The sequence below is a fragment of the Papaver somniferum genome, chromosome 9 (assembly GCF_003573695.1).
Source record: "Papaver somniferum cultivar HN1 chromosome 9, ASM357369v1, whole genome shotgun sequence".
In the NCBI taxonomy this organism is placed as follows: domain Eukaryota; kingdom Viridiplantae; phylum Streptophyta; class Magnoliopsida; order Ranunculales; family Papaveraceae; genus Papaver; species Papaver somniferum.
Window position 1 is genome coordinate 7,533,482 of NC_039366.1, and position 23,997 is coordinate 7,557,478.

General features: G+C 35.8%; 1 protein-coding gene and 1 long non-coding RNA gene across 2 annotated transcripts; one reads left to right on the forward strand and one right to left on the reverse strand.

The window, feature by feature from the left end:
- Positions 1 to 654: 654 nt before the first annotated feature.
- Positions 655 to 1,353, reverse strand: LOC113309636. The gene is made up of 3 exons (XR_003340692.1): positions 1,173 to 1,353; positions 1,042 to 1,063; positions 655 to 927 (listed from the first exon to the last, which is right to left on the reverse strand). It is a non-coding gene; the product is annotated as an uncharacterized LOC113309636 (long non-coding RNA).
- A 20,174-nt stretch (positions 1,354 to 21,527) lies between these two features.
- Positions 21,528 to 23,766, forward strand: LOC113309766 (mannose-1-phosphate guanylyltransferase 1-like). The gene is made up of 5 exons (XM_026558282.1): positions 21,528 to 21,735; positions 22,127 to 22,254; positions 22,335 to 22,397; positions 22,486 to 22,725; positions 22,818 to 23,766. Exons 2-5 carry the CDS (start codon positions 22,144 to 22,146, stop codon positions 23,487 to 23,489), a joined length of 1,086 nt encoding a protein of 361 aa, XP_026414067.1. The 5' UTR covers positions 21,528 to 21,735; positions 22,127 to 22,143; the 3' UTR covers positions 23,490 to 23,766.
- Positions 23,767 to 23,997: the final 231 nt, after the last annotated feature.

Below are 23,997 nucleotides of genomic sequence, written 5' to 3' on the forward strand. Positions count from 1 at the left end.
TCCTCAACCGTTGTTATGATAAAAGATGAAACTTTACGCTGGCTATGTGTACTTGACAGATTTAGATCCACCATATCCCAACTTTTTGAGCCAACTTTTTTTCCATTTTAGTAAACTACTTTATCAACTGCAACCCAAAGCAAAAACATTGTGCAGTTAATCCTATAACAAATGTAATAAAATTTAAAAAATAAACCATTGCTAGGTTTTGCTTGATTTTTTAAAGTTTTTTGAAGCTATTTTGAGCCTCTTATTGTCGATTTGTTTATGTTGTAAGCATTATTCAGTGTGGTTATCTCCGTATTATTTTGGGAAATGTACAAAACAATCCCACTATTATGACCCGATTTACAAAATGATCATACAATTATAAACTATGACCCGATTTACAAAATGATCATACAATTATAAACTATTAACAAATAAGTCACACTTCCGTTAATAGCTCCATATACTATATCATACTAGCAATGCCCAATGACACCAAAATTAGCTAATCCAGTAGAGCAAACCGCCAGAATTGAAACACATAGGAACATATTGATGCTCAAAATTTAACTATAAAGCATGTATTCGTCATCAATGTAACTTCCCAAGCGTACATAATGAGAAAAACAACGGGATAGAATTTTGCATTTACAGTAAGCTCAAATCTAAGAAATTCAAAATTGAAACCACAATTTTTTTAGTTCCATCAACAGAAACCCATTTCCAGATTTCATTTCTAAACCATGAATCTATAACACAAACACTAAGAAATTAAACAAAAAATCCATAACACAATCCCTCAAAAAATTAAAGAAAATAAAACTTTTGAGTAAACCCTAAGAAATTGAAACTAAAGAAAATCAAATTTATTTTTTTTAATCACAGTAGTGAATACAAAGAAAAAGTCTGGATTCACCCGAAAGTTTCCTCCTTTAGCTCCTGCAAAACAAAAAAACAAGAACACAAGCAATTAAAAGCAAAATTAGACCTTAATCAAACACACATAGAAACAAAATGAGATTAAAAGTAATACAAAAAAAGGGGAAAAATCACCTTCGATTGACTCCTTTTGATCCTACAAAACTAAGAAACAAATAATTAAAAGTAATATTAAGCAAAATAGAAAAGAAAAGAAAAAAAAACAATTAATGGATGAGAGTAAGCTGAAGAATAGTGATGCTTACAGACAAGATGGAGACAGGGTAAGAGAAGCGAACCTATGCAAACTTCTTCGGCGGAGAAGAAAAGAAGGTAAGTGAAAAATAAAACCAGATCTATTATCCTCTGCAAAGTTCTTAGTGTGGTTTGTGTTTTTAAGAAGTTAAGAGAAAGAATAAAGAATTATAAACTGAAAATTTCAGTGGGAGATATTATGGTATCACCCAAAAATGACCGCCTTTTCTGAAAATTCTCGACGGATTTATAAACCGCAGTAATTGAAGAAGATAATTTCTTCTGTCGGAAACTGAAAACTGACCAAAAATATGCTGGACTTTGACTTAGTTATATGTTTGTGGCGATTGGCCTAAACACCCTCACAAACTATAGTGTCTGACCTATGGAACTGACCAAATTTTGCTTGACTTTGACTAACCTATGTATTTGTGGCGGTTGGTTAAAAACCCTCTCAAGTAACCCATATTTGTGACGCCCCTCTCTAAAAAACCCTCACGAATATGACCCATTTTTGTAGTGGGTGTTTCTATGAAGATTTTGGAGCTTACACTGATTTGTTGGTTGTTGAATACGGTGGTTTTCTCGCAAGAGATTAACACAATGTTCTGAAAACATAATGAGGTTGGGAATCACAAACCCATATTGTGATATTCATTTTATTTCCAGAAACCTTAATTTTATAATTTTTGGGGATTTTCTCTATAAACCTTAGTTAGGAATATTGGTGATTTTATCCGTACGTTTGATGGTTTTGTTTTTGACTAATTGATTGGTATTATGTTTTATTATGTGTCTGTGTAGGAAACATGTGAAGAACCTAGTTAGAAGTTTTAAGGTCTCTGCTATTGGAACTTGGGTTTCTGCTGCTCAGTCAAGGGAGAATCTGAAGTTCTGGTGCTTACTGAAATTATGGTTTGGTTTGATGCTTACTGAAATTGAGACAGAGATGGAGATAGCGATTGAAGTCAAGATTGAGAAGAAGATGGTAGAGAAATTGATTGATACTGCAATGAGTAAGGAAGGGATGAATAGTCTGATTGTGGATGAACTGGTGGTGGTACTGAGAATGAAAGAAGTGGTTTTTGAATTTGGGTGTTATTTGAATGGCTTGAAGCAGTGGTGATCTTGTGAATGGATATGAGATAGTGGTGATGTTGTCATGAAGAGGAGATGCATATGGTTTTGTTGGGTTGCTGCTGCAGTTCAAGTTGATGGTGGTTGCGGAAATGATATGATGATAGATACTATATGAATGTACTAGCTAGGTTTACCGGGATATAGGTGGTATGCTAGTGATTGATGAGTCTATAGTGTTGATGTTATATGTCTGTTGATTGATTGTGTGCAGTTTTAGATGGCTCAAATGTTGGGGGTTGAGAATATGCTAGGACTGAAACTGCAAGGAAGAAGATTATGGAGCTGACTTGGGTAGACTCAAATATGCAAGTGGATGGGTTTGTTGGTGGTTGTGTTATACAGTGGTTTATGAATCTGGTGATGGAGATGGAATTGATATGTGAAGATGAAGCAACATGAATGGGTCTGGATAGGGTTTGATGGCATTGATTTGATGTTGTTGATGATTGAAGTTAGCTATACCGGTGACGTATGAAACAAATGGGAATGATTATTGCAGCTAATAGAATTGCATGTATTGAGCTAAAGCTGGTGCTGGTATGTAAAGATGGGTGATGTGTTGCAGTTGAGGACAAGAGCCAGCTTGATGTTGCTGCTAGGTGGAAGTGTTTTTTTAGTGAGATGCGATATGTTTGAAATTCTTGTGGTGTTTACTGATTGATGGAAGGGTCCGAAGGGATATAGAGCAGCAGAGTTGCATTGCAAGGAATGAAGTTGCAGGATGAAGCGTCATCATGGTGCAACATTAGGCATAAGCTGAGCAAATGGCTTAGGCCTTGGCAAGTTGCTGGTGAGATGAGTTAACTGCAGTTAAAGAGGTTGAGTTAAGTGGGAGGGTATTTTGGAGAGAATTAACAATGTTTTTTTCCGCCCAACTGTTATCTCGGTCAAAGTATGACCAATTTGTAAACCAAATTAGAAAGTATGATCATTTTGTAAACCAATTAAAAAAAGTATGACCATTTTGTAAATGACCCTATCTTTTTTTCTTTATTTGTTAAAGCAAAAAATTAGGCATTTTATCTCATTTCTTGTATTTAATTCCTATTTTAATTCATTTTCCGTTTCTTGTATTTAATTCCGATTTTAGTTCCTTCAAAACATCTTTAACAAAATTAGGCCTTTTGTTAAAGCCATTTTAATTCTTCTATCTAAAGATTAAGATTAGGGTAACAAGCACGAAAAATTTGACTAAAAATGAGTGACTGTACTTTAACCTCCAACTTGTTTTGCTTTCGCAAACTTGACTAAATCCTCCATACTCCAACTTTTTCCAATTTGATAAACTACTTTATCAAGTTCAACATAGAAGCAAAGCATTGTGAGGTCAACCTAAACCAAGTGTAATAAAATTTTAGATATAAACCGTACATAGTTTTTACCTTTAGAAAGTTGGCCTCAGTTCTCTTCATTTCCAAAAAAAAAATCTATTATACTTTGAGAAGATTGTATGGGATGTCGTAGGCTCAACAAATTATTAAATATATTTCACACTAATTAACTGGTAATATAGCGGCAGTAAGAGATCGTTCCCACAAAGAGTTGTGTAATTGATATGTTATTTGTATTAGCAAAACAAAGTAAATAACGAAGGGGGGATTTGGTTTTAAGATTAATAAAAAGATAATAATAAAAGAAAGATGATCAAGGAATCCTTCGATGTTACCAAGCGGTAACTGGATTAATATACTTATCTATTGTTCATAAGAACCATTCATCACCAACCGTGGAATAACAGCTAGCTCAGTGTTATCCCCAAAACTCCTTTTACCACAGATATGGAAGCTCTCCAATACCAGATTCTATTCAACTGAACCACCAAGTAGTAGCTCACTCTTAGCTCAAGGTTGATCCCAGTAGTTAAACTCTTAGCTCAAGGTTTGCTTGTTGGTGTTATCTTCACACCGGATTGCTACACAGAATCCCTCTGTAAGGTCTCGCGATTTCTACTTGTGTAGAGAGTTAATCGACGATTACTTATCTCATAACTTCCACTAGCAATAGAACAATCAATATACTGATCTAGTAGGCCTCCCAAATAAATATAAGAATTACTCATAAACCCTAGATATTGTAAAGACAAACGATGATGATAAGAACTCTCAATATATTTGTATTATTAATAAAGCTCCATGCTTAGAACATTGAATTCATCCTTAATCAACAAAGGATTTAGCTACTCATATTACAAAGAAGATGAAGAATGGTGGTTTCCCCTAAAGGGGTAAACCCTAGGTTTTGATGTAGAACTTGTGATATGAGATTCAATGATATGATTTACATAACCTAATACATTTTTATAGGTTTACATTGCTTGGTCTCCAAGTATTTAGTTCGGTTCAAGAACCCGACCCGAAAATATGACCTAACGACTCCAAACGTTCCCCTCGGCCTTCCAAGGTGTGAATACACGTTTCCCATTTGATAAGTTCGCGTACCCAGTCCGCAAACTTCAAATTCCAGCATATATTTTCGGAAATAAGTCTGCGAACTCGATTTGCAAACCCAGTTCGCGGACTTCACTGTCTTCGGTATTCAATAAAAACTGTTTTGGCCACAACTTCTTCATCCGAATTCGGAATGACCTCATTCTTTTTGAATTATCTTTATATTTCAATTATATTCAAGATGATGATGAGAAATCCTTAATTTGAATGAGTTAATATCGGTATTTGGCCTATGTCTTTATTATGAGCGTTTTGCTCCTTTTCGTCGCACTTCTTCCACTTCTCTTGGACTTGGGCGCTTGGATACTTGGGATACTTCGCTTCTTAGATGTTTTTCGGAAATTTGTATCTTATTTTTGGATGATTCACCTAATAGAGACAAATAAGAGAAAACAATGGTAATAATACGAATACATGCAAGAATAATAGCTAAAACAAGTATGGAATGGACACTAAAATCATATGAATTATCACTTATCAAAGCTGCTTCATTTCCAAAGTTTTTCTATTATGCTTTGAGAAGCCTGTCATTGTTGATTTATGTGTATTATAGTTAGGTATGATTATATGTTGTTATCGCAGTTTTTTTTTTCCATTTGTTAAAGCAAAAAGACTAGGCATTTTTATGTTAAAGAAAAAATACTAAGAATTTTATTTTACTTTTTATTTTCTTTTGTCTCAAGAATAAGGTATCAAACATGGTAATTTTTTACTAAAATGGATGGATATACCTTGCTCGTAACTTGTTTCACTTTGTAGACTTGACTAAATTTATCATATTCCAACATTTTCCAAGTTTGATAAGTTACATTGTAAAATTAAACTCAAAAAAAAAAAAAAATCGTGTAAGTGTAATACAATTTTAAAAAATAAAGCATAGTTTTTACTTTTCAAGTTCGCTTCATTTTCAAAGTTTTCCTGAAGATACTTTGATTGTTGATTTATACCGTAGGCATGAGTAAATGTTGATATCTTAGTGTTTTTTCTTCATTTGCTAAATTTAAGGCAATAAAATGCTTGAAACATTGTTGTCTCTGAGTTGCGCTTCCCATGAAACCTTGGGATTCTTATGAAGTGTCCAACTCCAAAATTCACTTTTATGTGGGAATCAACAAGAGTTGATTTAATATGTGCATGAGATGATACAGTTCAATTTTCAAAACCTCAAGCTCTGTGGATCGGGCAACTGCCTGAGTTGATACAGTTCTAAATTAGTTTTTCAAATCTTCATGATTTCTTATCTGTTCTTCTCTTAATTTCTTTTAATCTTGTTTTTTACTCCTTTTTCTTTATTATGTTCAATCATAATCTAGTTTGTTATACTTCACTTACGCTTGTAGAATGTTTTTGAAGTCTGTCTCTGGTTGTTTAGTTTTCCTTGTTTCATCTCTTTTATGTTGTTCTCTATTTTTCTTTTTTGTTCTAACATCATGTTGTTTTAATCTGTTTTGCAGATTTCCATAGTCGATTCATGTGTAGTTCCTAGTGGTGGAAATCAGTCGTGATTTTATCAAAGTTCAGATCTCTTGTTGTTTGTTACAGTAGTGTTTCCCCTCTAAATATTAGTGGTAGTATCGTGATATCATCCTTTTCTCAGTTATTTCCAAAAGGTAGTTTGGAATCTGGTATTCTGGTCCTCAGCACACCATTATCAAAGTTCAGTTCTTCAATCTCCACCTCTTCATGACTGTATCTAATTATATCATCCTCAACCTTTTCTCAAAAACCATCAACTCGCTTGAATCGGTTATGCTTCCATGCCGTGATTGTCGTATACACAGAGGGAAAGTTTCTTCTCCATTCAAATTCAAAAATTTAGTCAAAACTGCCATCCCGATAACTATGCTTTTATCCCAACAAACATGGAAACAAAAGTATCCTCATAATGATAAAGATTTCCATAATCCCATTAGGTATCCATCTATATGACTAAACCCTAAATCTTATAACACTACTGTGAGAATATAAACCCTCTACTGCAATCCCTGTCAAGCTATGTCTTCTCAAAATACCACCCAGCTTGCCAACATCAACTCAACTATGCATCAACCTAACAATACCTCTATTCCTCTCAGACCAATAAGAAGAATCATAGCTTCTGCACAACCTTCTCCAGAAGATACAGATGGATTCATGTTCAGCCTGCTTGGTAAAATCATCTTCAACAAACCTTTAGATCATGAAGAAGTTAAAAAAGAAATTAATAACAGGTGGAGAAGCTACAGAAGATATGAAATCATTATTAAAGGAACAAATTTCTTTCTCTTTAGATTTCAAAGAGAAAAAGATTTTAATGGAATCCGTTCCAAAACCTGGGATATTATGGGGCACTTGTTATCTCTAAACCAGTACGACCCGAATATTGATATCAAAGATCACAAGTTTGAGAGCATGTTTGGTCAGTCAAATTAAGAAACCTGGGGAATATTATTCTCAACGAGAGATTAATCTCTGAAATATCCAAGGATATAGGTAAGAAAGTTGAGCCAGAGTGGAGAAGAAGATTACCAAGAGGAAGTGTTACGAGTACTATCTACGTTGAAGTTAAACTCAATGAACCACTTAGAAAAGGTGGGTGGTACATTACTCCAAATGGCCAATACAATGGGTTATTTACTACTTTGAAATGAAGCCATACAAGACTTCCAAAGACTGTTGGGTGGTGGATCATGCCGATTATGCTTGCAAGAGAATTGCTCAAGAACAAAAAGTAGAGGCTATGACTGAAACTGAATATGCTGCTTGGAGTCAGATTGATGAAGGAAAACAATTTCTGACTGCCTATATCACTAGTTCGGATGTCAATATAATGGATCAAGGGGTGGACGCTTCAAGGGGTGTAACTATAACCTCTTCTTCAAACTAATCTTTACCCCTTCCTCATAATGAAGTAAATTTAGATCTAAAACTTGAAGATGCAGAAAATAGGAAAAACAAGAGAATCAGAGAAGGTAACCTGAATCAACCCACACAGAATAATCCCTTTCCTCTTAATCTTGATTCTTCTAATACCCACATCAACCCCACCTTTCAAAGTGTATGCAATGGAGTTGAAGAACTGAACGATTATGGTGAACTCCCAGCTGAAAACATGATGGAATATCAACTCAACCCGACGGATGATAATCGCTCAAAGGCATTTGATAGCACAAATTATGAACTCAGTGGAACAATTACACAATATCGCTATGGAAATGCTGCACCCTTTAATCAAGTTTTTTCTCGTAACCCTAATTTCAATTTGATTTTTGATGTTAATAGCAATTGCTATTGTGGTTTATGCCCAAGTAATTTAGGTCTCCCTGTTAGAAATACTGCCTTTGAAACCTGTCTCTATTGCTTGAGTTGTTGCTTTTGTTTTAATTTTTGTTGTTGTGGTTTACATTCAATTAATTTAGGATTCCAAATTAAAAATTCTGTGTTTGAAATCGGTTGTTATTGGTTTAGTCATTGTTGTTGTGTCCTGCATAGTAAAATCCATCATTTTTCAACTGGTAATTCTGAGTTTGACAATTGTATTCTCATTCCCAATCCTACTTTGAGCTATTGTGGGACTGTTCTTCAATCTGACTGCATTATCTACCTTTTTGGGTTTGTTGCTTCCTGCTGGTGTGCTTGTCAGTTATCTTGCTTTGTTATTACTTTCAGAATTGAGTCTTGCTATAACACTGATCACTATTTGTGTCATATTAGCAATACTAGATATCTTAGAGTCTGCAATACCTCTGGTATTTATCCTCTCACCTCAATTATGAGAATTTTGTCGTGGAATTGCCAGGGTATCGGCAACCCTGATACCATAAATAGTTTGTGGAATCAAATTAGAAGTCAAAACCCAGATGTTATATTTTTATGTGAAACCAAAAATAACACTCTTAAAATGAGCCAATTCCTCAAGAGATTCAATTATCCTAATCATTGGATATGTCCTTCTATGGGTCTCTCAGGAGGTATCGCTCTCTTATGGAAGAGTGGTTTCACACTAAATATTCTTCAGTCTATTGATAAGATGATCCGTACAATCATTTCCTATGACCCAAGTAAACTTTAATTCCTCACTACTTTTCTATATGGTTCTACATACCATGATGACAAAATAGCACAATGGAATCATATTGATAGTATTGGCTCTTCTGTGAATCTCCCTTGGGTCTTAATTGGAGATCTTAATCTAACCATGTTTTGTCATGAGAGATCTTCCAATTCTAGACCAACAACTGCTGATTACCCTATTGTCCAACAAGTCATTGACAGAACTGATTTAAGTGCCTTAGGTTATATAGGGTCTCAGTTTACTTGGTCCAATAATCAATCTGGAGATGATAATGTGAAATATAAACTTGATAGAGCCATGGTTAATGGTCATTGGCTGCATCACTATAACAGTTCAAAATTGTTTCATATTGATGCAATATGCTCTGACCATTTTCCCATCCTCTTGGTTACAATTGTAATGAACAACAAGGGAAACAACCTTATAGATACTTTAAATGTTGCTTTAAAGATCCTACATGTCAATAAGTAATTAGAGATCCTTATAAAAAATCTGCTAGGGGTTCACGTGCTTTTAAAATGGTCAATTGTCTCAGAAATGTTAAATATGAGCTCAAAAAATGGAATATTTCCCATTATGGTAACATTGATCATAAAGTCAAAAACTTAACTGATCAACTCAATAATATGAATAGCAATCCTTATTTTATTCAGAATAATGAGGCCATAAAGGAAGTAGAACATAATCTTGACTTAGCCCAAAAAGCTCAAGAATCATTTTATGCTCAAACATCAAGGGTTGACTTTATTAAAAGCTATGATAGGAACACTTCTTACTATCATACCAATGTCAATTATAGGAGGAATTTTAACCATATAAGCTCTCTAAAACTCCCCAATGGTCAATGGTGTGAGGATAGAGATACTCTTGAAGACCTTCTTATTTCCCACTTTAAAAATATTTCTACTACAACCAATCCTATACTTTGTGAGAATTTTTTAAATTGCATTGACAGATGTATCACTAATGAGGACAATGATATGCTCTTGAGCCATTACTCTTGACGAGATTAGGAATACTATAAAGCAAATGACATCTTGGATTCCCCTGGTCCAGATGGCTTTCCGCCAAATTTTTATAAACAAAATATGGCTTTGCTGGAAAATGATGTATGGGAAACTATTAAAAACTTTTTTAACACCAAACATCTTCTTAAGGAGATGAATCACACTTTCATCTCTTTAGTTCCTAAGGTGAATAAACCTACTAGTCCTTCTGACTTTAGGACCATCTCTCTTTGCAACTCTAATTATAAAATTATCTCAAAGATTCTAGTGAATAGGATGAAACCACTTCTAAGCAAACTTATATCACCCTACCAAGCTGCTTATGTTCCTGGTAGAAACATTCAAAATAATGTGGTGATTCCTCATGAACTGGTGCATGCTATGAAGAAGAAAAAAGATAGTTGTGGTATCATGGGCCTTATACTTGATATGTCTAAGGCATTTGATAGGGTTGAATGGCCATTTTTAATAGCTGTCCTTAAGAGATTTGGTTTTTATGAACACTGGTGTCAACTAATATTGCAGTGTGTAAGCACTACAAACGTTTTCATTCTCTTAAATGGTTCACCCTATACTTCTTTCACTCCTACTAGAGGACTAAGACAGGGAGATCCCCTATCTCCCTACTTGTTTATTTTGTGTATGGAGTCTTTTTCAAGGTACCTTATCCATGCTGAGCAGTCCAATATCATCCATGGCCTTAAGGTTACTACTGATGCTCCAAGTATATCTCATCTGCTCTTTGCAGATGACTGCCTTCTGTTTACGAAGGATATACATAATGATACCAGGAACCTAATGTCTCTAATTAAAGACTTTAGTAACATTTCTGTTCAAATGATTAATTTTGATAAATCTGCCTGCTTTTTCAGTAAGAATGTCTCCCCTGATCATTGTGTATCCCTTATTAGGTATATGAATGTTAGAAAAATATAACTTAATTAGAAGTACCTAGGCATTCCTCTCTTCATAACTAGAAATAGAACTGAGTCAATGCCACATTTAAATAATCATCATGATTCTAGAGTAGCTAATTGGAATGGTAAACATCTAGCTCAGTCAGACAGATCTATCCTCGTTCAGCATACTCTTCAGTCCTCAGCTAATTACCACATGAACTCATTCCTTCTACCTCACACTATTATAGATGAAATGGAGAAATCCTAGAGATATTTCTGGTGGGGTAAAAATGGTCATGGAGGTTATTACTTTAAAATGTGGGAAAAGATTTGCACCCATAAGCTTCAAGGTGGGTTAGGTTTTAGGAATTTAAAGAAGATGAACCTAGCTCTTCTCACTAACACAACTTGGCTTTCGATTCATAGTCCAAACGAACTGTGGGTCAAAATTCTCAAGTGTAAGTATTTCAAAAATTGTCATCCTCTTCATTACAAGAAACCGTGGTCCATGTCTTGCGTTTGGTCTAGTAGATGTCATGGTTTAGATATCCTTAAAAATCATGCCCATTGGGACATTAGGAATGGTAGTTCTGTGAATGTTTTCTCTGATAATTGGATAATTAATCCTTCATTTCCTCTCTGTGTTAACCAACCAAATCCTAACTACAGCGTTTCTGAATTCATTATGCATGACACTAGAGAATGGAATGTTCCATTAGTGCAAGCTTTCTTCGCTAGAGAAAACTGTCTGAAAATATGCAGCATGAGAGTCCCTATCTCTGGTAATGACACCCTTGTTTGGCCTTATAACAGAAATGTAATTTTAACTGTCAAATCTGTTTAAAAATTACTTGCTAATGAACTCCCACATAATTCGACCAATAATCCTGATGTTGAGGTCTATAAAGCTATTTGGAAATCTCCTCTATTGCCTAGAACCCAACTTTTTTTATGGAAGTATGTCGAAAATATCATTCCCACGGGTAGCAAGTTGGCTAAATATAATAGCAATCATGATGATAGATATAAGGTGTGTAATTATGATGTTGTTGAAACTCCTGAGCATATGATACTTCAGTGTTCCTTTGATAGAAATGTCTGGTCTAATATCCCAATTGTTAGTAATCTTATTTTGCAGGACCAGAACTCTAACATTAGTTTAAAAGATTGGGTTACTAAATGGCTCACTTCTGGCCAATTACAGCCTCATCTAGTCACTGTTACGAATACTGCTTGGTGTATTTGGAAGGACAGGTGTTCTAAAATCTTTGAAAACAAAACTTCCAACCCTCAGGTTACAACAAGGACTGCTCTTAGAATTTCAGCAGATATTTCCAATAATCTACTGCCTATCCCTAATATCAATGCTATTAGCTCAGTTCATGATAATAATCCCAACTTCTTGCAACAAATCTCACAAGATAGTTTAATTTTATATTGTGATGCCTCTTTTGATAAAGATACTAACACTGTTGGAATTGGAATTGTTGCTATGAATAATGCAGGTGAATTCAAAGGGTGCAAATTAGCCTCTGGAATGAAAGCAAGCTCTGAAGATGCTGAAAGTGGTGCTCTTCTAGAAGCTGCTAAATGGATCAAGGAAAGGAATCTTCAAGATGTCTACTTAGTCAGTGATGCCAAAAATGTAGTGACATATCTTAATAATGTCAGAGGCCAAACTAGTCGGTCTTCCTGCTCAATCCTAGATTATTGCTTATTTCTTTTAAAGGATATTCATTTGATTAGATTCAGACATGTCAAAAGATCTTATAATGGTGCGACAGACATAGCGGCCAAGCACAATAGAGTTGGAAATGTGTCAGGAGAATGGGATGGAAATAACTGTCAATATTTTCTCCAAAATATTGTAAACTCTCATTAAGTAATAAAATTCTTTTTTCTAGCAAAAAAATAAAATAAAATATGTGCATGAGATCTTGAACAAGTAAAAGACAAGAAAAATTTGATGAACGAGTGGTTAAGTATTTTATCTTAGTTTTTTTTTTAATTTTTTTTCTTTTTTTTATTATTTACTAAATTTTTTATTACTAAAATATTATTTAATCATAAGCATCGACAACAAACGAAGACGGTAAGAAACTAGTTGAAATCCTAGCAACAAGCTGGGCTCCAACACCTTTCTGAATAACTATCCCTAATCTATGAAAAAAAAAATTACATCTCCTTGCATTAACATCAAATTTAGACAAATGATTGTGCAGTCTCTTCAAAAACTCAACCATGTCATCAGCGAGTTCACCATACGTGGAAAAGGCCAGAGTACCAAACCCATACCCTTGAGCTGCACATTTTTCAAGATATTTTTTGTTTTTGCGTGAAGTGGCATTGCTTAGGGACAAACCAGACAGGAAAGAACGAACACCACCACTAATGAATGGAGAGACTCCAGTGATATCCAAACACATGTCACGACCATTGTCCAATTATAAACAAAAATGTCAGCTGACCGCAAAGCAACACCATCATCAGTCATGAGGCCCAAGGAAACCTCTTTCCTGGCTGGGACCCCTGCACGAAAACACATATCGAAAATGGTGTCTCGAACAAGGTCATGCCGGAATTTGAGCCCTACCTCGTGGGCACAATGTAAGGCATGGTCATCAATGCAATCCATATCACGGTTACAAAATGTGCACTTACTGCATGCAGAAAAAAGTGGAATGCCAAAACGATAACAAAGGATAACACTAAATTGTCGCGCACCTACCCTCTGGTTAATACCTTCGATAGGAAGAGCCTTAAGAAATCCTTGAGCATGTCTGGACTTATTGCACTGCCATAAAGCACAATCACGCAAAGACATTGAAAATTTTAGCGGCATGCTTTTCATGACAACCTCAAAATATTTAACATCCAAATTCTTCATGGGATGGGGGCAGTCAAGTCGAGGTTGGAATCAGGACAAGCATTAGAGAACAAGTCAATGACTTTTTGTAAACCAAGGTCTGGGTCGATCAAAGGAGAGTTATGCAAGATAATTGACTGGAGAGCCTGAGTTTAGAAAACAGATGCCAAAAAGCAATAATGCATTGCATCTTCCATAAAATACAGACCCAGCCCACTGTATCTAATAGGAAGAGAGGCAAGTTGAAGTTGCAAAGGTCCCATACCAGGTCCATCATTTTCCACAATGTGACGCAAGTGAAAGGCAAGGTGGGAATCAAAATAGCTTGCGCCTCTGAAAGATGCTCTGGAAAAGTGGTTCTCATGGAAAAATAAATCTTAGATATCCCCGCACAACTTCTCAACAAATGAAGCTCACATTGCGGATCATCAAGCTTCTTCACCGCATTCATTAAACTAATATTCTTGTTAACTCTTGATTGAATCAGATTGCTGCAAAACCCCTGATCGAGGCTCACAGGTCCCCCTAGCAATTTAACGCCTTTCATTGGTCTACTAACTTGGGAAGGAAAGGCATCTACGCACCGAGAGTCCATTGAAGGCCAGAAAATCTCGGTTTTAGAGATGTTGAGATGAAGACCAAGCTTACCCCTCTCGGACTGTATGATGTTAAAAGCCTTGGAGACCATCAGCGTATCACCAATGATTGTCTCGTGGTTTAAATACCAATCTTGAAGATCCAAATGGCACTTCTCCGAAATTTTCTTGATCAAGGGATGCAAGGTGAGTGCAAATAAAAGGAGACCGAAAGGATCACCTTGTTGAACACCTTGAGCCGACGACAAAGTAAACTCATTGTAATAAAGCCTGGAGGTGCAGAATAGCAAAACTCAACCCATTTTGAAATGGATGGACAATGGTTTCTAACTTCTTGAAGCATCGTCGAGTCGACCTATCGACTAAGTTAAAAGCATTCTTGAAATCCACAAGCAACATAGTCAAAGACGAAAAATTACCTTTGTCCCTAATAAGCCTGTTGACTGCGTGCAAGATTGCTTCCCCTCCACAAGAAATGCCTACACCAAATTGAAAAGCTTCAAGATATGTACACATGTCCTTGCCTACTGATTGAGCTGCTACCGTAGAGACTAGCCATCTCCATACTATACCAACCGCAATCGGCCGTATCCCTCCAAAACAAAAAGTTAAGCAATTTATTTTATTTTTTACTTTCATTTTATCTACGGATTAGGTTATCAAACACGGTAACTTTTGACTAAAATAGATGAATATACCTTGGCCGCAACTTCTTTTGCTTCCTGCACTTCACCAAACTCATTGTACTTCCATTTTTCCCTGTTTGATAAGCTATATTATAAAACTCAACTCAAAACAAAGACACCGCTGCAAGTGTAATAAAAAATTTAAAAATAAATTCGTAGTTTTTTTCTTCCAACTTCGCATCATTTTCAACTTTTTTGTTTAGATACTTTGAGAAATCGAATTTTGGGCTGATTTCAGATATAGTTGGTATTGGCTATCTCTTGAACAAAGGAGATGAATATGGAGATGCAGTGATCTTTTGGAGGATTTCTTCTCAATTTACGCATTGTAGAAGTTTACAATTTTCTTCTCAATTAATGCTTTGGCACATGGTTATTAAAAGCGTATGCTTCGCTCCAAAATGTCCCAAAACGCTTCGAATTTGTGAGAGGGGATTCGAACCCCACACCTGCCCGTCACTTATACAGGACTAAACCACTGAGCCACAACTGTTTTTTTGATGATAGTTGGACATATATTATTTATATAAGAATATTATCTTCTTAAATTTACATTTGACAACTACCTAAGAACAGCTAATATTATTCATTGACGCTTCAAACATCAACCATAAAGCGACGCTTCACGCTTCAACATACGATTCACTTCTTAAAAATTAAAAACCTTCACGCTCCGCTCCACGCTTTAAAAACCTTGCTTTGGCATTTTTCAGAAACAAAAAAACAAAAAAAAAACCGTAATTGCCAGAAATAACTCCTTATAAGGAGTCAAGGATGTACCCAACACCACTCTTCCAAACTATCGAAAAAAAAAGAAGAAGAAAAAGAAAACACTTTTGTTCCTGAGTTGGGCTTATGAAACCTTGGGCTTCCCATGAAATGTCCAACTCCAGTCCACCTATCTGTGTGAATCAAGAAGAGTTGACTTAATAGGTGGTTCATGAGATCGAGATGAAGTTAAAAGAGAAGAAGAAAAGTCTGATAAACGTGTGGTTAAGTGTCGACGGAGTTGAATCTTTTTGAAAATAACGTCAATTATAGTGTGTTATCACCGGAAAAGGTTGGGGGTTCAGATCACGAGGATGGACAGATCTTTGACTTTCAGTTTGGGAGGTTAATGCCTATCTAAGTAAAGGATTGCAGGCAAAAGAAGAAAGTCAATCAAAGTTACTTTTCAACTAATATAAAATTGTTAGGTTGCTTTGCATGATGAACCAACAAGATGAGTTTAAACTTTAAAGAGCACATAGTTTGTGAATATGTGGCGTTGGTTTTGGCGATGATTCAGTACGGGGTTTTGACTTTAGTAATATTAAGTAAGTTCTGCATGTACTTTGTACACTGTTTTGCAGGTGGGTTTTGCCGGTAGAATTCCTCTAGCTAATGAGAAGTACATTGATGTATTGTTTAAGGTGGTGGTATTTCTTTCTTGTACACGAATTTTGGGTGCATGTATCAGTTTTGAAAATATTAAGAATAATGGCATATGATCCCTAGTTGCTCGCCTGTGGAAACGTAACAGGTTTTCGATCAACCATGTTCTCCTGCCTAGTTCACATTAAGTAGGATCTGCTGCTTATAAGAGTCTGTTAAAGACATAAGCTAAAATGAGCGTGCATTTTAACAGGAACTCTTCGATTTTGAGATTCTTAGATATTTTGATTTCTGGGATGCAGACTAGGAAGTTATGTCATGATCAAGGAGTTGGAGTTGAGATTTTGAACTTTTCTAATAAGAGATGTTGCTAGATCTAAGAGATTGATGAAACTAGATAAACTCCATTTTGTGTAAACACAAACAAAAATAAACCAAAGGGTGGCAGGTGATCACATGACAGATTACCAGTAATAATTAGCTTAATTGCTAATGTAATGCTAATTATGGTGATAAGTGTATTAGATACGTTAAGGTTTTTGTTTTTCAAACAAACAATTAGAAAACCATGACCTGTTTAGATTAGAATCTAAGAATTAAATACGATGATTCCATTATTATTAGTAAATTAATTATATCTGGCTGTACTATACCTAATATAAACAAATTTATATGTTATTAATATACAAGAGTTTATTTAGACTCAAGGTAGGTAACATGCGTGTAACAAGCATCTGACTGCGATGCAGCAGCAGCAGATCCACATACATCACTGGAATCTGGAAACTCCATGTAAATATTTTACTTGCAAAAATAGATGCAAGAAAGCAACATGAAGTTGTTTTCATTGGGTAGTCTCCAAATTCAATTGTGGAGCCTGGATATTGATTCCAACTCCCCCACTCAATGGGAATATGCCATTCGCTGGATTAGAAGATCCACATCATCGGTTTTTGGATTTGGCTAAGTATTATCTTCCATCGAGAAGAATGGTGGAGACGTACAAAATAACGTATAAAGACGCGCACTTTAAATTTCTTTTGTTTTGTTTTTCTTTTTTTGTAACTGAAAAGGGAATTTTTTAAACCATTAGAGGTTCATATAAAATTCTACCGGGTAGCCTACCAATAAACTGAGTACCAACACCTTTTTGAATAACAACTCCTAATCTGTAAAAAAAGAAACCTACCTACACCACTACCAGCATCATTACTAACTAAACAATTCTTAAATCTCCTAAAAAAAAATAAAATATCCTCGCTAAGCTCACCCAAAGTAGAGAAAGCTAGAACACCCAAAGCATTCGAAACAGCTTGGGCCGGAACAAAAACACGGATGCCTTCCCCACTGAAGGATCAGACTCCAGTGACATCCATACAAACATCTTGACCGTTTTCCCAATTATGAATAAGAATATCTGCGGGGCGTGAATTTGTATTGTCATCAGACAAAAACCCAAGGTCCACTTCTTTACGAGCAGGTACACCATCTCTGTAGAAGATGTCAGCAATTACATCACGTACAAAGTCATGTCGAAACTTGATACCGACATCTTTGGCACAATGAAGAGCATGATCACCAAAAATATTCATCGGTCTGTTGCAACTTGAACATATGCCTCCTTCGACAAACATGGGAATACCAAGGCGATAATAAAGTACATCTCTAAATTGTCTCGGCCCAAGGTATTGATTCAACCCACTAATGGGTACGGTCAAAAGGTAATCTTATGTATGTTTAACTAGATTGCATTTCCACGGAATTGAATCTCTTGCAGAGAAAGAAAATTGGATGGGGATTTGCTTCTTGATTGCGTCAAAATAAGTAACTGTCAGGGAGCCCATGGAAGGGGGAGAAGTATCATCAACGCAATAACTAGAAGGTAGTCCACATACTTAGATGAAATTCTGAAGAGCCAACTGATAAGCCAGTCCTTTATCTGATGAGAATAAGCTTCTGAGAATCACCTTTTGGACAGAAACAGTCTGACTTTGGGAGGCAGATAACAGTAAGTGTGAGTGTATGCCATAGTACAGATGAAGAGACCGCCTCCTTAAGGGGTAATGTAGCTAATCGCTGTTGCAGAGGCCCAAAACCAGAACCATCCCCTGTTACCGAAAGTCTCAAATACAAAAATAAATGATCATCAAAAAGGTCAGTGACAGATTGAAGCGTTGCAGGATTGGTAGTTCGCATTGCAAAATATAATTTAGACACACCGGTGCAATTGCGAAGTAATAACATTTCACTCTGGGGTCTTTGAGTTTCTTCATGGCAGAAATTAACTGGATGGTCTTGTGAACCCTAATCAACACCATGTCACTAATAAAATTCATATTCAGACTCACTGGTCCTCCCAAAAGTTTAATACAATTAGTAGGTCTACCAATATCCCGAGGGAAAACATCTTCTTCAGTACTTCTAGGATCTATTGAGGGCCAAATGACCTCTGTTTTCTTTATATTGAAATGTAAACCCCTACCAGTCCCTTCAGTTTCTATGATGGTTAAAGCTTTGGCGGCCATCATCAAGGTACCATGCGTGCAAATCAAGGTTGCAACGAGCTGCAACGGTTTTCACAAGGGGATGGAGAGTCAAGGAAAACAACAAAGGACCAATAGGGTCACCTTGTTGAACACCAAGAGCCGACGATAAAATATAATGATTATAATACAATCTGGTCGGCCTACTATAACAAAACTGAACTCAAGGTGAAATACCTGGACAATGCAGACGATATTAAAGGCGTTGGAGAAGTCAATAAGAAACATTGACATCTTGTCTGAATGACCCTTCATTTTCAGCAAGCTATTTACAGCGTGTAAGCTACTCTCACCCCCAAACGGCACACCAACACCAAACTGATGATCACCCAGATAGGATGTCATGTCCTTGCCGACGGAGAAATCACCTACTTTAGAAACCAGCCTCGTATATTGATTCCAAGTCCACCACTCAATGGGAATATGCCATTCGCTGGATTAGAAGATCACATCATCAGTTTTTGGATTTGGCCAAGTATTATCTTCCATCGAGAAGAATGGTGGAGCCGTACAAAATAACGTATAAAGACGCGCACTATTTTTCTCTTCTTGTAATAAACCTTTTTCTTTATTTTATTGAGGTTTTTAATCCAGAAAAAGAAAAAAAAAATCAAAAATGATTAATCCACCAAGAGAAACTTTCCCGGATTTCACCGAACATCAAGCTATTACAACCGATTTAGTGTTGTGTCAACAAATGTGTTTTAGAGAAAAATCTAAAATTTCTTTTGGTGGATGTAGTATCATTTACTTTTTTAGTTTTTCCAGGTAGGTGTTTGAATAATGCATCATGTTAGCTAGTAATAACTAGACATAAACAACCCGTAACATTCTTGAATCCATTTGCAACGCAGTAAAATAGTTGTTGGACCCAAAGGTTTGGAATGGAATCGTAGAGGTTTGAAGATGTTCTCTCTAATTTAAAAAATCATGAAAAAATCTTTCTTTTTTTTCTCCAGCTAAGCATCATCAAAAGCTTCTACAGTGTATTCTTAGTTGGATCAAAGAAATACAAACCTTGAATTCAATTACGTTGTTCGATCTTGATTATATTTTGAAAACAATATTTCATTGATCTGTAATACTCGCTAATTAAATGGCTACGATGGAAGTATTTGTCAGAAATAATCGAATGTCTTAAAGCCAGTGCTACAACAATGTCCGGTTTGTGTTTCATTCTTTGAAGTACTAATTTTCCCACAGTAGTAACATTGCTCGTTAGCATGCGTCATGCGCTTATAAGTTATACTCCCTCCGTCCCACTATTAAGTGACCTAGTTGAAGTTTGCACAAACTTTAAGGCAAGCAAGGAAAAAGAGATTTTTAAGCATTTTTTACAATTATATCCTTATGGATAATAATTAATAAAATTTTGAAATGATTTATCTCTCAAACTACACCACGGATGTTCGCAAACTTTATACCATTGAAAAGCATTTTAAAACACCTACGTAACGAATATAAACATGCCTATCAAATTATGCATATTTCTTATATTTCTTATGATCAATTAAAAGGATAATTTTAGAAATATCTCCTTGTTTAGTGATATAGGTCACTTAATGATGTGACAAAATTAAAAACCAAATTGGTCACTTAATGGTGGGACGGAGGGAGTATAAGTAAACACTAATATAGTTGGTGGAACTTATCAGGAGCAGCCCCAGAGGTTTGGAATGAAAAATTGTATAGGGTGAATATGGAGTAGGTACTAGGTCGGGTAGGAATCAGGATCCATACTGGCAGCAACATTTTAAAATAGGAGCCACCTCATAATGCCCATCAATTGCATGTGTCTAAATTAGTCTAGAATAATCACAATTATTATCACAATAATTATAGGAGGGATCAAATTAGTGCTGATACACGAGTTACCGGATAATCATAATAATAATAATAATGCGCCTTGCTTATAATTGTGGTACGGATATGCCATTGGTGGTAGCTAAGCCAAAGTCTCTATCAGATCATCATATGACCCCATCCCCCCATAAACAAATCTTTTGTTTTCATCATATAATTATTCAGAGTTGATTTTTGTACAGTTTAAAACAAGCTCGCTCATCCTCTTTTAACCATCATGGTTAAAAAAGGATTAGTTTAAGACTCATTATGATTGTGGAATAATCAAGAACCTCTTCATTAGTTTAGACCGTATTAAAACACTACTAATTACCTTGTCATGCATGGTTCATGTGTTTTTCCTAGCCTTTCACACTAATAATAAATAAACTTGTTCTTTATTTCGCCCAGATTCAAAAAATTTGGCTTGTTTCATGTCTAATTTTTACGTGGAACGAACTTATGTTTCTTAACCGGAAAGAATATGAATTTTTTGACCTTGTAGATTTTTATTGGTTGGCTGGACTCATATTTTTCAAAATCTCTAAAGATACGATGTAATTTTAAACACGAAAATAACACTGTATAAAGAATCGACAGACCCGTATTCGATGGTCAAAGATTCTAGACCTAGCCAACAGCCATCCGATATTGATCTTGTGTTTGTATCAAAGAAGAATCAAAAGTAGTTTTAGAAAAGAGAAACCAATTAGAGTAGGGAGATTAGATTATATAGTAAGTAATTAAATTTGCAATCCAAGTTGGAATGCAAAAACAAAGCCTTACCCTACGCTGACGTGACTGAATTCACTCATTAAATTTCTCTCTCAAAAAATTAAAATCAAATCCTGTATTAGAACCGGAATCGGAATCGGAATCGGATATTACTCGAGTATATATAAAGACTCTATCACTCATTCACAAATTGAACCAAAACCAACACACCAACTAACTTCTTCTTCTTCTTCTTCTCCTTAATTTCTCTTGCAATTCTCTCTTAGAAATCGGGAGAAGAAAAGCGAGGGAAATCAATTTTCCTTTTTCTTAATCTCTCTCTGTCGGCTTCAGAATTCTTCTCTAAATCTCTCTGTCTCCGTCTAATAATCCGACGTTAATTTCGGTAAATCATTTTATTCTAGTCTCTTCTTTTTCTTCCCCAAATTTCTGTTGGATCTACAATGCTTTAATTTCTTAGATCTAATCAAAAATCTGAAACAAATGTGGATTTCAAATTTGATCACGATGAACTGAATCACGTCTTCATTCATGATTCAATTGAGCTTCTGTACATTCTAGATCGCAATTCAATGGAGATTTTGATTAACAATTTATCTTTTGTAATCAATATCCTTTGTCTGTAGTTAATTCATCTATGCATCTGGATCAGCTTTTTTGTTTGTTTCTTTTGATTCTATCTTCATCAATGGTTCCAGTGACTTCAAATTGAAACTTGATCCGATCTCTTGGAATCTATTTTAACGATTTGATCCATTGTGTTTTTCAATTTACAGATAAAAAGAAATCGAAAATGAAGGCTCTTATTCTTGTTGGAGGTTTCGGAACCAGGCTAAGGCCATTGACACTGACTGTTCCTAAGCCACTCATTGATTTCGCTAACAAACCAATGATTCTACATCAGGTACTGTTCATCTTGATCTGATTCGTTCTGCTGAAAAAAATATTGAAGTTTGAGCTCTAATTGTATGTTTTAATGTCTAGATTGAAGCTCTTAAAGCTATTGGAGTCACTGAAGTTGTATTAGCCATCAATTACCAACCAGAGGTAATAACTCGTCTCCGAATTGCTTGTCGGTGGTCTAGGATTATGATGCAATTGGGGATTGATTTGGTTAATTGGTGTGATTTTGCAGGTGATGCTTAAGTTCTTGAAAGGTTTCGAGGCAAAGCTTGGGATCAAGATCACTTGTTCTCAAGAGACTGAGCCACTAGGTACTGCTGGACCTTTAGCTTTAGCTAGAGACAAGTTGATTGATGACTCCGGTGAGCCATTCTTCGTCCTCAATAGTGATGTTATCAGTGAGTACCCACTCAAAGAGATGATTGAATTTCATAAAGCACATGGAGGAGAGGCTTCCATCATGGTCACAAAGGTAATGGACAATCAATTAGAACTACTTTGTTTAAGTGGTCGAGGTTCTAATAGGTTGCAATGAGTCTAAATCTGTGTTTGTTGTCGTGGCAGGTTGATGAGCCTTCGAAATATGGTGTGGTGGTTACAGAAGAAGCAACAGGAAAGGTTGAGAAATTTGTTGAGAAGCCCAAAATCTTTGTGGGCAACAAGATCAATGCTGGGATATACCTTTTGAACCCATCGGTTCTTGACAGGATTGAATTGAAACCCACCTCAATTGAGAAAGAAGTCTTCCCAAAGATTGCAGCTGAGAACAAGCTATTTGCAATGGTCCTACCAGGTTTCTGGATGGATATTGGACAACCAAGGGATTACATTACAGGATTGAGATTGTATTTGGAATCACTGCGCAAGAAATCCTCATCCAAATTGGCTGTTGGATCTCACGTTGTTGGAAACGTATTGGTAGATGACAGTGCAGAGATCGGAGAAGGTTGTTTGATTGGACCAGATGTCGCTATTGGACCTGGTTGTGTTATTGAATCAGGTGTGAGACTATCACGGTGCACAATAATGCAAGGTGTGCGAATCAAGAAGCATGCTTGCATCTCCAGCAGCATCATAGGTTGGCATTCGACAGTCGGACAATGGGCTCGTGTAGAGAACATGACTATCCTCGGAGAAGACGTACATGTCTGCGATGAGATTTACAGCAATGGTGGCGTTGTCCTTCCCCACAAAGAAATCAAGTCAAGCATTCTGAAACCAGAGATTGTTATGTAACATGGAAGAACCCAAAACAAGAATAGTTCAGTTTCTTTTATTTTTTTTACCAGTATGTTGTCCTAGAGCAGCAAAAGTGTGTGTCTAGCAGCATTCAGTTTTTACCTTCTTCACTTCTTCACTGTGTAAAACTTTTGTTTGGGTTTGATAAAAGGGGGTCATCAGCATCAATTTTTCATTTTGATTTGGTAATTATGATTAGATTGGGGAATGTTGGGTGTGAGATTATTGTGCTCTTCCAATGTATTATATCTAATAAAAAAAAACAGTTCATTCATTTTTTTTTTCTTTTCTTCTTTTTCACTAATCATATTTCCCCAAGTGGTAATCAATTTCTTTAATCACAATATTGATCCATTCTCATCTTCATTCTTGCAGACAAAACAGTGATAAGTAGAGTGGGGGATTATTGCTTGAGGATGGTAGGGCTGCTGGGGCAGGTTGCCCTTCATTGCCTTCAATCATACAAGTGAGAGAAACTAGTAAGTACACAAACCAATTATAGAGC